The sequence below is a fragment of the Pseudonaja textilis genome, chromosome 4, assembly GCF_049901715.1.
Source record: "Pseudonaja textilis isolate UNSWEBS1 chromosome 4, rPseTex1.2, whole genome shotgun sequence".
NCBI lineage: Eukaryota > Metazoa > Chordata > Lepidosauria > Squamata > Elapidae > Pseudonaja > Pseudonaja textilis.
Genome location: NC_141993.1, coordinates 69,366,839 through 69,385,058, shown reverse-complemented (window position 1 = coordinate 69,385,058; position 18,220 = coordinate 69,366,839). Strand labels below are relative to the sequence as shown.

Below are 18,220 nucleotides of genomic sequence, written 5' to 3'. Positions count from 1 at the left end.
TATTTCCAAGCAAGCTATACACAGAGTTTTCTCATACCACATTTTTACCACACATATTCTTTGTACTAGCTATAAAATCGTACATTGTCCACATTTTGTCTAAAAGTGAAAATTGCTTTTCACAATATTATCCAATTGGAATATGGATCTCTCTCCTTTTCACTGCAGGAATAAATTAAGAAAATTAATAATGGATTCTCATTAATAACATCTTCAAACTGAAGCAAGTGCTTCAGCCTACCTAAGAGCAAAGCCTGGCTATTGGATTCTACAGGGTGTGAAATGAATTGTTCAGACTGAGGAACTGATTTGAATTTTAATATTTCATTTAGTATGTCTCTCATGAACTGGTGAGTGGAAAGATCTTCAGGCAAGAACTACAGTCCATAAGGTATCCCAGATCACTTTGTATTGGTACTACTGATTCAGGAAATAAACAGCTCAATACAATCCTTGGAAGACCCTGTCATAAAATCTACCACTCCTTTCAGATTGAATAGAAATCTAAATATATAACTGATTTTTCTGAAAACAATATTTTGATCTTTGAGTAGCAATTTATTTCCTGAATTTTTCCAGGCATGGTATAGTAGTATCAGATTGGACCATAGGATTTCGAATACACATCTATATATCTCCAAGAGTCCAAAAAAACTTGAGGACCAATTCAATTCTTTCAGAATCTGCTTAGCATATAATGAAAAAAAAAGTTTAAGATTTTGAGTACTGTGGAAAAGATAAAAAGAACTCTTCAGACACTTTTCCTCGGTCATTTCCATTTTTCTTTCCAACACAGAACTGATTTGAATTCCAGAGAAAAACAGGGTTAGGGCTGAGCCACACTGATAAAAATTGAAAGAACTCCCTGACAAAATATGACTGAAGCGGAATAAGATGAAATTTAATATGTTGTATTATTAATCAAGTATTTCATGCATAGCTACCCCAAGCTTCTGAGCGAAGCAGCGTGTAACCAAGAAATGGCATCCAGAGACTATCCTAATGAGTTGGCTATTGATGTGATGAATGCAGAAAGTTAGCACTGCGAATGTGAAGCCAAGGTAGGAATGATGGATCTACAATTCCAACACTAATGAAGAGTGCCAAATTGGAGATGTTGCTCTGTGCCAAATCATCCCCAAGCCATCTTCATTTGCTTCCTTTCCCCCTTTACGACAAGAGGCAGCAACAGAGGCAGTTTTAGAAGGTGAAAGAGCCCTGGTGTTACCCACTCAACAAATAGCTTGCCTCCGGTTTTGATTTAAGAACCTGTTGTAATGATTAAAGATAATATTGACATCAACTAAAATTATTTTTCCCCAAAATTCTGGTGCAGCAATGTACAATCTGAGGATCCCAAACCCCATGAAAAGCTTTGGCTTTGACCTCAGAGCCTTTCTGAAAGTTGTTGCACTTGAGTTGCTTCTTCTGTGTGTCCCAAGTCCAACAACAGCTGTATAGTAGTTCTGGGGCTGGGAGGAAGAGATGACATTTATTGTTGGATCAGTGTTTGCATTGGCTCTGTGAATCAGTGCTGAAGGTGTGACTTTGCAAAGAGTCTTCCTTGCTTATGATCTGAGAGCAGCTCTGCTTTGAGATATCCTTCTTCCACTCTCTTCTGCTATCCTGCTTATATCTGACTCCTCCCTCCTGCAGCTATGAATTGTGCAGGCTGAACCAAAGAGCTTCTGGTGGTTATTTCCCTCCCTCCCTCCCTCCACTCTGCTATAGTTTCTCTGAAGCTGGCAATGAGAGACTGATATTCTGCTTGCTTTCTCTTACGGCACGTTTTTGACATCGGCTTTTTACTTTCAGGCTAAACTTGATCACTTCTGAGGATTATAAAGAACGACAAAGAACTGAGGAAAGGAGAGATTATTGTGGTTTATTTTCTTGGCTGAATTTTTTTGCTCCTTGGGGCTTAACATTATTGCTTCTTTTAACAATGTGAGCTGGGCATTACTTGGGAGTAGCCTAAGCAAGCATTCCGAAAAGGTGGGAAATCTCTACAGTCCAAGAATAAACTTGGTAGAGAAGATGAGGAATCTACTGTGGAGCTAACAATGTTTTCATCGGACGAGAACTCAAAGAATCTGTGAGAAGGTAAAGTAACATCAACCCCAGCTATCTCAACCATCCTGGCAACAATGTCAGACACCTATAATAATGTTTCATTAAATGGGACAAGCTCCCCAAACCAGGGAATGATGAATATACCCAAAGACCAAAAATCTTTGAATCTTTTTATTTTTTGCTTGACTTTTGTCATCACATTCTTAACCCTGCTGGGTAGCATCTATTCATTAGTTTCCCTGCTGAGAATGCAGAACAAAAGTACAGTTTCAATGCTTGCAACTTCTCTAAGTGTGGATGATCTGATTAGTGTGGTACCAGCAACAATTTTTATGCTCAAGCCTTGGTTGAATGAGATGCTTCCCCAGACTATGTGTACCACTTCAGCGCTACTATACTTATTTCAAGGCTTCTCCAGCAACTTGATGGGGTCCCTTGTTGTTTCCTATAACTTATACAGCCTCAATAAAATGGGAGAGAGCCAAGGGGCCACCAAGAAGCCAGTGAGCATGATATGGGCTGTTCTTACTATCTGGATTGTCTGCCTGCTGATTTGTATTTTGCCTTTATGTGGCTGGGGCACCTATGCTCCTACCTCCTGGGGATGCTTTGCTGACTGTTCCAGTTCGTATATCTTGCTCCTCTTTATAATCTACTCATTGTGTTTCTGTCTCTTAGTTATACTCTCCATTCCTCTTATTTATCAGTTGCTGTGTTCAGATGAGCAACAGCACTTTTATGATGATTATCATCAAATCACTGGAGGCCATTTTTCTTCTGGGGTACTTCCATTTGAGAGCCACACATCTTCTCTTCCTACAGAAGGCACTATGAATAAAACCCAGAAGCACTGTCAATACTCTGACCCAGTTACCAGACAAAATCCAGCTGACCATTGTCAATTGTACCACTGTAGCACACGAAATGTGCCACCTAACAACCGGAACATCACTGTCGAAATTGCTCAGAAACGCTTCTCACTAATTCTTGCTCTGACCAAAGTCATTCTTTGGCTTCCAATGATGGTAAAAAAAAACCTTGCCCAAGTCTCTTTCCTTATCTCTAAGGGTTTAGTTTACTTATTTTTAAGGGTTTAGTTGAACAATATCTAATGATATTTGGAAGTGGGGCGCAGCAGAACAGAGTAAATTAAGCTACGGCTTGTGTCCAACTTGAAAACTTGTGTCTTGTGTTTAAAAACTTGGATAATCAAGATTTTTTAATGAGTTGCTGTGTCACTTGCTTTGTATTTCTTTATTCAGTTTGGCTGCTGTTTAAAGTATTCCTTATCTATTCAAACAGTTGGGTACATTGTTGTAGTTTCAACTGAATGTACATACATTGGTTTATTTAATGACCAAGAACTCAAAATGCACATATATTGGTGTCTTCTCAAGGGAATGAGTATGATTTTTAATTACTTTTCAGATGATTGAGATTTGTTTTGCCGAATGTGGAAATGATTTGTAATAGTCAGATACAAGAAAGATTCCAGACAACTACTTTATAGCTCTAGTTTTATGCTAGCATAAATGTTCTACAAATACATCTTGTTGAATGATTCCAAGGGAAAAAAACTAGGTAGAATAAGCCAAGCTCTTATGCTTCGTGCAGTTCTGTTGGTATTAGGTTGTCTGTTTTGGCATCTGCCAAAAATTTCTTGTTTTGTTTATTAGCTTCAAGGTACACCATTTCGTTGTGAATTGCCTGTAGCTATGTAATTCAGAAGTATTCACAAATGACTGGAAGAATTTCATTAGTTTCTATTTCCTTAAAAAAAAAAAGAATTGCTGCCTTGAAGTTTGTGCTAATAGATTGCAGATGGGGCATTCTGTTTAGGGGTGTGTGTGTGTGTGTGTGTGTGTGTGTTTTTTGTCATGTATCTCTTACACACATTCAGTGCCCTATTGCATTTGTGAATCCCATTTTTGCCAGCACATAGAAGCAATAATTTGAAATCTGTTATTTCTTCAGAGCCCTTTTCTAATCCTACATTCACTGATGGACTAAACATCAATTTGGTCTAAAACTTGTGTATTCTTATGTACTGTTTCCTGGAAATAAGCCCTACCAGACACTGAAGAATTTATTTCAGAAATAACGCATACTCGCCATTCCAGTAGTCAAAGCTGCATTCACTCATGTTCTTCCCTTGTAGCCTCCTCCTCTAGCAATCCTCCCTTTGCCCTTACTGATGAGATTTAAATTGTAAGATCCATGGGGCACTGACTAGCTTCTTTATTTATGAAGCTCTGCATTATGAAAGCACTGTGCAAATCATCTATCAACATGATCTTCTCAAGGGTACCTTTCCACCTCCCTGCAATAACTCAAATGGCCCTTTATTAATAGCTCAGGGTTGAAGCTACTTCTCTGCTACAGAACAGGCATCAATATTTATCATTTCACTTGAAGCAACTGGCATTTCTGAGAGACACAGATGGGACTTGTGTTAGAACAGTTCCTTTTTGACATCTGTCAGGATTCAAAGACATGCAGAAGCTCAGTTGAGACAAATTCCAGGAGAACAGGAATGTTTATCTGCTGTATCTCAGAGACCAAATGGCTTTTGATAGGCAGCAGAGATTGTTTGTTGTTGCATGCATTATTTTGCAATGGCCCTGTAAATACATCCTCAGACAAATATCTGCATAAGCTACTGGATGAGCCTGACAAAGAACATTAGGTCATGTCCAGGACCTAATGGACCATGGGCAATCCAAATCTGGGTCTTAGCTTTACCATGAGCAGAACAGAGATAAGTGGGCTGATAAATATGTTCGGTGAATGTGATGATACAGTGTGTGCAATTTTGTGTTTGGCTACTTTTGGCTTTGGTTTTGTCCGCCATATTATGTGGATTGTAGAAGATGATCACCAAGTAAATGAGGTTGTTGGGAAGAATGGGCTCACTTGTACTACTTCTATAGGATTGTAGCATATGGCAGACATACATTTCAATGCTAAGTAAAAGTTAGTTCTACCAAACTCAGTGGTATTTATTTGTGAGGAGCAGGTTTAGAAGAGTCCTGTACACATTTCTGGATTATATCTTTGTTTTCTAAGATGCCAATATTCAAGTCTGGGAAAACCTATGCAGCAAGTATTTAGGAGATGGAGTATAATATATGATCACTTCTGTACAAGCCAGCTGTCTGTTGCTTAATTTCTCTGGAATACCTCTCTCTTTCAGATACAAATGGTTGTTCAATACACTGTTGGGTTTCACAATCTTTCCTTTGAGATATTCAGCTTCCTGCTAACTTTGCTAGCTGTCACTGTCACTCCGATGTTTGTCTTGTCAGAGCGCTGGAGTCACCTGCCTTGTGGTTGCATTATCAATTGTAGAAAGAACATCTATACAGTGTCATCAGAAGAAAACAAAGGTAAGTAGGAAGGGTGGGGAAAGAAGTTACCCTGTTTCTTCCAAAGGGACATTATGAAGTCTTTGTGTCTCATAGTGCAGATCCAAAGGGATGTAAAATCTATCATTTCAACATTTTTCACTAGAATACTTTCTTTGGACCTGATCTGACTTATTTTAAAATGCAGACTCCACTGTGGTAGTGGAAGTTCAATCTGATCTCCGGCTGACAGAAGTTCAACATCCATTACATAAAATAAGACCTTTTTAAAAAAAAATATTGCAATGGTTTTACATTCTTCTTTCATCAAAGTGGCTGTCAAGATAGTTATGTACAAGATAGCTGAAAGTCAAGCACACATTCCCTTCTATTTATTTGGAGCGGTCTATTTAATTCCCTATTTAATTAGCCCTTTCTTTTTCTGGGCAGGTGGATACAGCTCCAGAGTATTTGTTGCAGCTCCTTGTCATTTTGATTTTTTTAAAAAACACCTACTGTGTATGAGCTATTTGAACTTGGAAACCTTATGAATACAAATAATGTTAGAGGCTGACACTTAAGCAGCTTACTGTCTTCCCTGTTGAAGTCCTTAAATATTATTGTGTGTGTATTTGTGTCAGTGTTGAAGAGGTCCCTGCATTTTTCTTAGCAACATTTTGGGAGTGGTTTACCACCGGCTGCTTCCCACAGCTGAGAGAAACTGACTGGCCTGTGATCACCAGTTGATTTTATACCTCATGTGGGATTAGAAATCATACTCTTCTGATTTCTAGCCTGATGCCTTAACCACTACACCAAACTTATTACTTAATATTTTAAGCAGCTGGATTGAGTTTTATGAGTTCCTGAGCAGAAAGCTTTCTGGATGAAGCTGTTGCAAGACTGAGATATTATTTCATTCTTTTGCATAGAGCAGGAAAACAAACTAATACTGTTATTAGTAATAGTGCATAAGTACTAGTTTAACATCAAAAAGGATGTAGATGAAACTATTTAATATAACTCTGGGATTCAAGCATAGATGGTGATTGAACCACAATTGAAGAGATGGCTTTTATGTTCATCATTCTTCCTGAATCAAAAAATAAAATATGAAGAATTAAAGTCAGTTAGACAGAAAAAATGTAGCAGAAGTTGAATTCCAAGCCAATTGCACATCAAAAAAACAAACAAACAAAATCAGAAAAAACAGACTTAAATTGAAGACATTCAGTTAGATAATTAACATGTTAGTTAGGTAACAGTAAGTCAATCTTATTCCTGAGAACTGCATGAACAAATGTTCAACACCTCGACATTCTTCCCCAAGAAAACTATGGTATAATTTCTTTGATTCCTTCTATCTACTTTATTAGTTGTCTTCCCATTTCTCTAGTTGTCCCATACTTCTAAACATAGAGAACGTAGTTCTAGTCCATCATCCACTTATATCACATTCCCAAAGTATATGAGTTTTTGTTTGCTGTTTCTCAAGGGAGGAATCAGACTTTCCTGGTCCCAGGATTCAAAATAAATAACCTTATTACAATCATAATGCCAGAAAAAAATAAATTAAAGCCTTAAAAATAAATGAATATAAATACACATATATATCAATTGATAAGTCTATATAGATATAACATATATAAAAAGAAGTAAGAATGAACCACAGAATTTAAAAATATGGGAATAAATGTGCAATAATTATAGAATAAAATAACATAAAGCATCAGAAAGTAAATAAGTCAGGATCTTCAGCTACAGTTACAATGATTAGTACATGTAGAAATGAGCAACCTAGGAGGATACACGGGTTCTTCTCAGTTAAGAGCACCGATAAATACAAGTTGTGCTCTCTGTCCCCAAATGTCTTTAGGATTAAGTGTTTGAGAGTCATCCTAGAGTCCTTATTAGAGGAACAACAGAGGAACACATGGCTATAATGAACTATCTCTACACGGGTATAGGTGGTGATACACTTCAGTATTCTTTGACCATCCAAAGATGACTAATGTTGGCAATGCATCTAGTTTGGTTAAGGTAAAAGGCCTACAATATTTTGATATTGTAATGGTACAATCCCACTTGGAAATATTTCCCAAATTTTAGAACTAGACACTAGACTTAGACTAGATCGGGGGTTCCTAAACTTTTTGTCACCATATCTTTCTTTATTTTAATGTACACACCTCTCCTAAAAATCCAAAGACCAAAACAAACATAAACGAAGAACGAAAATAATACAGGAAATGATAGGAAATATAGGTTTATTATAACAATGTAACTAAAAGGTTCTTCATACCTCCCCAGACCCTGTTCAAACCTCTCCATGGAAGGCACACCTCACAGTTTGGGAAACCCTGAATTACTGTAGATTGAAGATCTGTGTTCCCTGGAATTGGGTGGCCAATAAATGTAAATAATAATAACAGTCTGAATATTTGGCTGACTGCATCAAACCACAATACTATATGCTTTTGAAAAAAATAAATCTGTACTTATCCCAATCATGATTGGATCTCTCAGAGCAGAACCCAAAGGACTCCCTCAGTATTTGGATTTTTTTTTATTTATTGGACCCTTGTTGTTTTACAATAATATCAAAAAACTCACCTTGCTTAGAACTGCCTATATATTTAGGCACTATCTTTAAACTTCTTAGTCCTTAGAAGTTGAATTATTAAGTTATCACCAGGCTTAGACTGTGAATTTAACTGTAGATTACTTGTAATAACAATATCCATGGCTTGATAGCATGTCTGGCATTTTCAAGCCTAAGGAGGCTCCCCATTGAAAAATTCAATAAATGGATTTTATCAGTAGCTTTCTTAAGCCACACTGATTTAAAGCAGTCCCTGAAGGCTAAAGGGGCTAGACTTATAGGCAAGAAAATTATTTTTAATCAAAATTTGACAAATAAAAGCCAAGCTCTAGCCTCCACCAAATCTAAATCCATCTCCAAATATAAAATGGTATTCCTAATTCATTTTGGGGTAGCAAGGATCGATGAGTTCTTAAAATCCATGATTTTCTTAGTAATAATTTTCAGATCTGTAATTTGATGGCAATTATCTTCTTTCTCTTTCTTTTTCAAAAGCAGTTTTCACAGCCATATATTGCCACTGGAAAGATTATAATTGTAATTGTTCTGATCTTTGTTGTCATAGAACTATCCTTTCATGACAGTATCAGTGCCTTCCTCATTAGGATTAATCTGCTTTTTATTCTACAGCACACTGACCTTGTCTATCTATCCTTGAGCCCAAGGAAACAAAATTATCACTTCAAATCCTTTACCATTAATAATAACATTAACCCAGATTTTTCACAATGCATATTTTCATTGTGAGAGTTGTCTCACTTTCTGCTGACAATGTTCTCACATCTTAAATTCTTATCTAGAATCAATACAGGAGAATGGCTAATCTTTCCATTCATTTACTATTTAAAACACATCTATTAGACATGCATGGGAACAAGAGTTATCCTTGTCTCTTTCCTTTTCCTATTCATTATTTTTCTTCAAATTTGGTTTCTGCAACAACTTCTTGTTTAATGTAAAAGTTCCTCAGTAGAATCATCAGAGACAAAGAAAATAATCTGATTTATTTGTAAAAATCTGTGTAGACATCTTCTTTGTAAAATTTGAAATTGAACTTTGCTTGCATCAGGAATTAATCAACCATGTCAGCATGGGTATATTCACCAATATTTTATAATCTTTAGGCTATAAAATCTTGTTTTATATTTATTGACAGAGAACTGTTAGCAAAGTGACTGCTTCTTCTGCTGCAATTTTAATCAGTGCAAATATGTATTAACTTGCTTCACTGTTTTCTTATCTGATACCTGATTTACTTTCTATCATACCTGACTGGTTCTTGAACATATTCTGAAAATGCTTTCTATAATTATATAGTATTATAATTCTATTATTATAATTATTGTTTTCATATTCCTTCAACCTTATTTGATTCAAATATATCTCTTTTGTGATTAGTTCTAAATATTGCTACCTAGGTATTATTTTCCTGTGAATTCTTGTTATTTTTTAATATTTTTATTTTTCTTTCCGTGTTCTTTTTACCTTTAACCCAAATATTTATAGTATCTCCCTCAATTTCTTTCTGAAACTGCTTGGCCACCTGGATTGCATTTTTCCATCTTTTTTTCTAATTATAGTTTGTTTGATTCTGCTATTGTACATCCAGTTATGTCCATGTACTATGTATAATCTGTATTTATGTTACTTGAAAAAGAGGTTAGCAATACATAATTTTCATGTGTTTATTTATTAACACTTCCTCTCCATTATTGCATTTCTTCAAATCTTATTTTATTTACCTATGGAGGTTTACTCTTCCTCAGTAACCAGAGTAGTATTTCCCATACTACAAGTCTCATCACCTGGCACTCTTCCCAATGTTTTAACATTGCCTATAATGTTTTCTTGATAAAATACGAAGTGGTTTGCTATTGCCTTTTTCCAGATTTAATTTTGGATTTTCTTCTCTTAGGCAGGTTAGCTTTCTTTATGCTTGCCTCACTGCTTTGTATATTACTCTTAACTTTATCATTTATCTCTACCAGCAAGAGCAGTCCTTTCAGAAGTCCTTTTTCCTACTTGCATTACTTTCAAGACAGTAAAGCATCACATTATGATAAAAATGAAAATCCTATTACTTACTTATATTTAATTCCCTTTGAATTCAAGGTGACTTTTATGACTAATTTATATAGTTTCAATTTTATCAGAATATTTTCAGAGTTAATTGTCTTAAACAATAAATATGAGGGTGAAACTAAGTTTACATCAGCAGTTAATTTACTTTGCTGCAATGGTATATTAAGTTACCAAAAAGTAAATCTCATTGATTCATTTTAGATCTGCTATTCATTAGAATGTTGCAGGCTTTGTATGTGGTGGTATATATTGGACGTGTGTAACTGAAATAAAACTATATCCAAGCCCTGAAAACAAGTTAAAGGCTGAATCATTAAACCAACAAAATAATATGCAGAAAATTGTAAAACTAGTATAGGATAGGATAGGATTGGATAGATAGGACAGGAAATTGTGTAATATATTTTATCAAAAAGTATAGTAATAGTATATTACTATATTGTAATATATATTGTACAAATATATAACAATATTTTCTTTTTCAGGATATTATTCAGCATATTATTAATGCTAGCTCCAAGTCAAATTAGAATTTACTTTTATATTATTTCTATTACAATAAGGTCATTTATTTCCAGTGTAAATTTAACAGACTTTCAAAGAGTGTACAGTTCCTAATAGAACCTACTTTAGAACTGCTTCCTAATATCTGGGAAATAACTGTGCTCTTGTTCTAAGAAATTTTTACTTCACATTCCAAATGTTATGTTATGCCTCTCTTTAAGTCATAAATAAATATGTACAATAAATGTGCAAAATACCTTTATTATGTTTAATACAATTTTAAACACACTCACTAGAATAAAACTCATTGATTTCACTTAATGAGTGTATGACTGATTTACTTCTATGCATCCACTGCACATGATCAAATGAAGGACAGCTTTTTTGGATGGTTGCCCAGTTGCCACACTGTCTGGGAGATAATTACTTCCTGCTCCTTTTTTTAAACCATAAAAATAAATCTGTTGCCCTGGTCAACATTTCTGTCAGAGGGAAGGCTTATGGGGGAGGCTTACCTCAGCCTATGTCTTCATCTATTTAATCTCTCTATGAGCTGTAAGGCAAGGGAATAAAAAGCAAAGGGAAAGTAAGAGAAGAGTTCCTTAGAGCAATCACTTTAGAACTTTTATCTTCTTGTCAGCAATGAAAGATAAGGTAAAGCTTTTGTTAACCTTTGTTACAGTTTGCACAGTAATGAATATTGATGTCTGTTTACCGCTAAAACTAATTTCCTCTACTGACTGGTGCTAATTGGATTGTGGTGTTTATACAACAACAACAACAACAACAACAATAATAATAATAATAATTTATTGTCATTGTGCATCATTGTACATATATACACAGTCAATTGTATGTCTTTGTATGTATATACACAGTATACACATAGAAATTCACATAACATCCAGAGACCAGACCCAACACGCACACACACGACACACCCCGAGCCACCAAATTCCCCATCCCCTAAAACACACAAGCACCCACACAACAGCTCACTGATGGTGGTCCTTAAGTTCATTAAGTGCAATTATAGCTCTGGGATAAAAACTATTCAGAAAATGTGTGGTCCAAGTTTTAATTGTTCTATATCTTCTGCCAGAAGGCAAGAGTTCACAAAGATTGTAAGCAGGATAGGAAGAGCCTCTGAGAATGTTGTGCAACTTCCTCAAACAGGGAGATGCAAAGATGTTGTCCAGGGCCAGTAGCTGGAGCCCAATGATATTCTGGGCAGTTTTGATGATTCTCCGTAGAGCTATATAATATACTGACCTACTCCCTGCCCCAGTAAAGACTGTTGTGAAAACACACTTTGGCTTCAGCTACTTTCTGTTTTGTCATTTAATGTTTTGAAACATTGTTTAAAATATATATTTTGATAAAATTCACTACTAACCCCATTAACAAAATATGGTGTACTTTAAAAAATTACTATTAACTGTCTTGCTGATTTCTAGCTGCTTTAATTCAATTATTTACTTTTTTTTCTTTAGCCAAAAGAAGAGACTTTGAGTTCAATTTGTCCTTTCAGCAAGGTTATGGAATCTATAAGATATCCCAGGACAATCGCCACAGTGATGATAGCAATTCAATATCCTACCACAGCTTGCTCAATTGCGATTGTGAGAATACAAAAGGAACTCAAAAAGAAAGCAGCAAAATGGAGTTCAGCACCATTTCCATAGTGGACAGTTCCACATGTAAAAATGTCGCTGGTTGCAACAACATTGATAGCATAGATGCCAGGAAAGACTTAAGCAGGGATAAATTCATAGACTGCCTAATGTCTGACAAAATGTCATATAAAAAAGAAGAGATCCGGAATATTGAAAAAGGAACTTTTTTTGAAGGACCAGAAAGAAGGTTGTCTCATGAGGAGGGCCGGAAACCAGAACTCTCTGACTGGGAGTGGTGCAGAAGTAAGTCGGAAAGGACCCCTCGACAGGTAGTGTGTAATTTAGTACTGAAATCTTTTATGTCCAAGGTTCATAACTTGGGGACTTTTTCAAACCTTTGAATGTTATTCCAGGGAACTTTCAAAATTTTCCAGTAATGTACAATTTTTAAAATGAAACAAAGTGAGGAGATGATTAAGTGTATGGGGAGTAATCATAACAATTATATTAACCATCTTTTTCCATTTATAAGATGCCCCCATGTAGAGCACACCCCCTCACTTTCCCAAAATTCTGAAATCAATATTTTAAACATTAAATAGAAGACATTTATTTTGCAGAGTAAGACATTCATGGTACTGGTATTTATTTTTTTGTTTTCTGACATTTTTATGGGCTCAGAACATTCTGACATTACCGCTCCCTGTCGCATCCTGACACTGACTACAAACTTTCCTCAGTATCAGCTGATGGTAGTTACATAAGGCTCATGACTGTAGGAAACCTGTTATCTTGTTTCTGCAATTGGAAGTTTTGCTCATGAGGCTAGTTTGCATAGATAAGGTATTGGCAGTTTTGCAACCATGGTTCTCCTCTCAGCTTCCTGTATATAAGATGCCCTTCCATTTTTAGGTAAATATTTTTAAGAAAAAGTATCATCTTATAGATGGAAAAAAATACGGTACTTAATTTCATCTCAAATATAAACAAATCAAATTTAGTTATGGTCTTTGACCTGCTCACTTCTTTGTCCTGGCCCTGTCTACTTTGGGAAGTATATCATTCAAAAGGGAAGTGTGGTTGGCAGCAAAAAGTTGCATGTGCTGAGTTGTTTGTAAGTGTAACAAGTGCTAAGAATTTCAGGATCTAAACTAAGTGATAAGATACTTTGTTAGTCAGGTTCATAAAAAACATAGCGATGTTCTAAATTACAAATTGGTCAAGGCAATATACTCAGCATAGTAGAATGCATTCCAATATACTTCACTGGAAAATAGTAAATCAGAGATATTTTAATTTAGCTATGTTGCAGATTAGCATAGGATAGGATTATTACTGAATTCATTCAAATGTAAGTATAATTCAAAGAAGGCATAATTCAATTTGACTGTGCGCTTTAAGAGGGCAAATGTTTAATTTAAGCAGCTTCAAGTTTCTTCACCTGATTTTGAAAAAAAAAAACTTTAGACTATAAAGAGAAACATAAAAACTTCTGCAGCTGCTTCACTTTTTCAAGGATAATAATATAAAATACCAGGAATTATAGATCTTTTACTCACCTCTGCTGAGTTTGGACTGAATACTTTCACTCCAATGATTTTTAAAATTTTTAAAAGGATTTTTTTTTTTTTGTACCTCTTTGAAGACAGATATAGTGCAGATAAGGATATGGCAGCAAATTAGCTTCCATGTATTCTAATCAGGAACTGTGGACAGGTAAGAACCTGTGGAGAAGTTATGTTACCCTAAGACTGTGGCTTTGCTACTTCTCATTCTTTGGTTTACTGGATGGTGAGACAGATTGGCATAGTAGATCTTAGCCACTCGCTGGAAAAATGTTTGTGGATGCCAGGGTGGGTAGATATATTAGTGGATATATTAGTGAAGCTTGGCCCCTTCTGAGTAAGATTTGGTTGCTTGTCTGGCAATTTTAAGTAGTAGAGGTATCAGAAACAAAACTCACAGAAAAAAGGCTGGAAAAGTGGCATTTGTAGAGTTGATTTCACTTCAACCCTCATGTTTAAAAGTAGTAAATATTTGGACCAATGCCTAGAAATGTGAGTTTTTACCTGATACTTAATCCTGTTCAAATTGATTTTGAGCCAAGAGCATTTATTTTATAAGCTTTCAGCCCATAGTCCAAGGGCTGGAACTTTCTTTTTAATTAACTTCTGGTTTAAATTAAATTGATTTTAATATTTGACATGCAACACTCAATCCTAGCTCTATTTCTATGTTCCAAAATGTAGAAATACACTTTTTTTTTTAAAAAAAAAAGTACTTTCCTGCTGTAGTGAAAAAAAATAAAGAAAATACTTTTTTTAAAAAAAGTACTTTCCTGCTGTGGGGAAAAAATAAAGTAAATAGTCTTTAAAGCAAGCAACAATAATGCACAAGATAGGTTGTAGACCATGCATGTTCAATCTTTTGGATTATCTGGGCCACATTGACTGAAAAGAAGTTGCCCAGGACCACATATAAAATATATAATACAATTAATGTATATAAACAACAAACTTCCTTTATTTTTTTTTACAAATCTTTATAAATTTATAAAATCTTGTGGAGTTGCATTACTAGCTATCCAGGGATGCATGAAGCCTATGGGCACAGACTGGATACACCTTGTAGATTGGAAAAATAGGTAGAATGGACAGAACAGAATAAACTGGACAATTTACCCCAAATGGTGCATTTTTTCAGCTTCCATTTCTTTAATATGTCAAGAACTTCCATTTCTTTGTTATGTCAACAACTTTTTAAAATGGGGACACACTAAAACACTCGTTTTAAAAACTGTATTAGCCACTAAATCATCCCAGCTCCAGGTTCAAAAGAAATTGTTTGGGTTTATATGTTTGGACACTGTCCCATAATTTAAATTAAAAATGTGATGGTTTAGTGTTATCCATTTGACAATAATTGTCTTGGGAAGGCTGACCTTTATTTGATTTTCATTATGATACTCAAATGCAGTTATGTTCTGAGTAACTTTGAGCTTTGTTGTCTCATTGCATACCTGTTCAAATATTTTGGAAGTCTTGTAAAATATCGACAACTTTTAGAAGCCTGTTTTTCAGCTTTTGTCTATAATAGAAAGACCATAATGTAATCTCTTGGATTTTTTAAAAATCTTATCCCCATCTATTCAGAGGGAATATCAAGCAATATTTTTTCACTATCCAAATGAACAAATGCTATTGTGTCTTTAGCAAAGACTGAATAGGGTATTAAGTCATGGCTTACATACTATTTTGACAAAACCTTGCTTGTATATGTAAATGAACACATGTTCATTATGTCTTAGTATGTTATGTGACATGTGCTAAGACTTAACTGTCTTAGTCTAGTATCTTATAGAAACATGGACATGGAAACATGGATATCGTGGTTTGTTAACCATATTTTACAATTAATGTTTTCTGTCAGTATAGTTTTACATACTTATGATCATTTTTGTGGTGCAAATTTCCATTATTCCACTTAAAAAATTACACTTCTGAGATTTCTTCTTCTTTCTGAGTTTGGATTCCATAATTTATAAATTCTAAAGGCAAACTACAAAGCTGAACATTTGAAACCATCAGTTCACAGAAGGAAAACTGATTGTGTTAAAGAAATATTTTCAAATGTGCAAGCTCCACATTCATCCAGTGAGAGAAAAAGCAGGAGAGAAAGAAACAAAACTATCATTATCTCACCACTCTTCGAAAGACAAAATTGGCTTTCAGAGCTATCTCACTGAAATTAAACTAAATTAAACACTTATAGAATAGGATTAGAATCAAAATTACTTCCCCCCAACACAAATATGCATACAGACTAAAAAAAGTGCCTCCTTCTACCTCCATCTCTACCATTCACAGTAGACTATGTGGTCAGGATAAATACTAGATGACAATAACGCCACCATTATTAAGGCCAGAAATAGCCTCAGTTATTAAAACCAACCTGCAGTCATCTTCTATGACCTTCAAATCTGACACCTTATGAAAGTCATTATTCTATAATGTAATCAGAAAGCTAGATCTGCAAGTGTGAGATACATAAGAACAAGACGATAACATAATCTTTCCCACACACATACCCTCCCATTGGCACAATCACCTGTGTTTGCCTCACTGGATAAATATGGCTTCTATGAAACTGTAGTTGAGAAGGGCATTGCACACAAAGAAGAAACCCTTCTACTTTCACTGATGTACCGTGGATACATAAATGAGAAAAACTTTCTAGATAGATAAAAATATGCAACTATGAAAAAAAATTGTTTTGCTCAAGTTAAATATTGAAAATAGTTTTTTCATGGCAAAGAAAGGAGAAATACTGGAACTCACCGTACTGAGCAAAAAAGACTACCTGCAAAGCACTTAGCGACTTCAGGGATATTTGCTATTAAAAATTAATGAGGAATAACTAAAGACCAAAATCTTTTTGGGAACAGACATTGAGCTCACTTCCACCTAAGGAAAACAAAAGGAATATTTATTGTTTTGAAACTAATTTAAAACCACGCAGAGTTAAAACAATAAAAATAACATAAAAGTAACAGCTGAGAAGATTCACAAGCACACAAACAAGCTGTGATACCATGTTGTTGGTTTCTTTGCTTTTTTTCAAGATCATATCATCTGCCACAGCTAATGTGTTTTGTTGCATAGCTATAGTCTTTTCATTTAAAAGCACAACCCTATGAAAATTTTCTTAGAATAAATTTAAACCTATGTTGCTATAAATATTATTACCTAAGTAACTCTTTGGATTCTGATATGAAAATGTCTCAAAAACAATATTTCTACCAATTCTAACAGATACAGTCCATTAAAACAGAGTGTTATAACTGTAGTCCATAACATCTTGATGTTATTTGATTGCCTACCTGGAACAGAGAGGCTGTGATTCAGTATAAGCCAATTTTGTATGAATAATTAGAAATTAAATTGGGGCTTCATGTTGTCATTTCTCTGCCCGCCCCTGCCTAGTTTATTAAAGGTTGGTTGCACTGCAGTACATTTCTTATATAAAAGCTATAGGATTTGTGCACCATTGTATATATGTCACCTACATATTCCTATAATTTATTTAATTTATGTATTTAAAAGGTTTGTATCATTGCCCACCTTAACTCTGAGCTGCTCGCAACAGTAAAAGCAAATAACTATAAAATATGAGCGTAAGTCCATAAAACAAAAACCTGGTTGAATTAGAAGCCAACTGATCACCAATGTGATTCCTTCAATACCCAGATTATTCTACTATAGAATCTCTCTCTCCCAAGTTACGTGGCTTCTAAATGATATAGCAGGGGTGGGCAAACTACGGCCCGCGGGCCGCATCCGGCCCGTTGGTCTGTCCAATCCGGCCCAGCCCTGAAAAAAAATCACTGGGCGTGGCGTATTGCCCTGCGCCGCGCGGCCCCCAAAGCTGCAAAACAGTGCGGAGCGCTCTCGGGGTAGGAAAGAAAAGAAGAACTTTGCAAAGGCCTCAGCTGGGAGTTCGAAATCACCTTCGAGTGCGACCTCTCCGAAGGTGAGTCCCCGCCAATCCCCCTTTTTTTTCCAGGGCTCCCAGGCTTAAACTTTGCAAAGGCAAAGTTTGCAGGCGGGAGCATCTTCCCGTCGAGGAGCGGGAAGGGTTCCGCCCAGTGGGCAGGTGGGCTGCTTGGAGCGGGCTGCTTGGAGCCACCTAAAGCTAGGCCGCTGCTGGTGGAGCCTTGCCCTGCCTTGGTGCCCCGTTTCCCGGCTCGGCGGTCCTGCTCGGGCGGCACTTTAAAAGCCCTCCTCCTCACGTACGTGCCCGATGAGCCGTTCACCACGACGGCGGCTCCCAGCACCCGACCAACTTCCCAGCAAGTTGCGGAGTCCTTTTTCCTCGCGGGTGCTCGCGCCTGGCCCCGAGCCGCGCGGCGGAGGGGAAACCCGGAGCACCGTTGGGTCGCCTCCTCCAAGCAGCCCACCCACCCTCCGGGCAGAACCCTTCCTGCTCCTCGGCAGGAAGAT

The 18,220-nt window shown here is 36.0% G+C and overlaps 1 protein-coding gene across 1 annotated transcript in view; it reads left to right on the top strand.

The window, feature by feature from the left end:
- Window positions 1-1,675: 1,675 nt before the first annotated feature.
- The window catches only part of GPR149 (G protein-coupled receptor 149), a 41,162-nt gene continuing 24,617 nt past the window's right edge, over window positions 1,676-18,220 (top strand). The window contains exons 1-3 of the mRNA XM_026701144.2: window positions 1,676-3,098; window positions 5,267-5,459; window positions 12,099-12,550. Coding sequence (XP_026556929.1) covers window positions 2,148-3,098; window positions 5,267-5,459; window positions 12,099-12,550 — 1,596 coding nt within the window. The 5' untranslated portion in view covers window positions 1,676-2,147. The remainder of the gene's footprint in view (window positions 3,099-5,266; window positions 5,460-12,098; window positions 12,551-18,220) is intronic.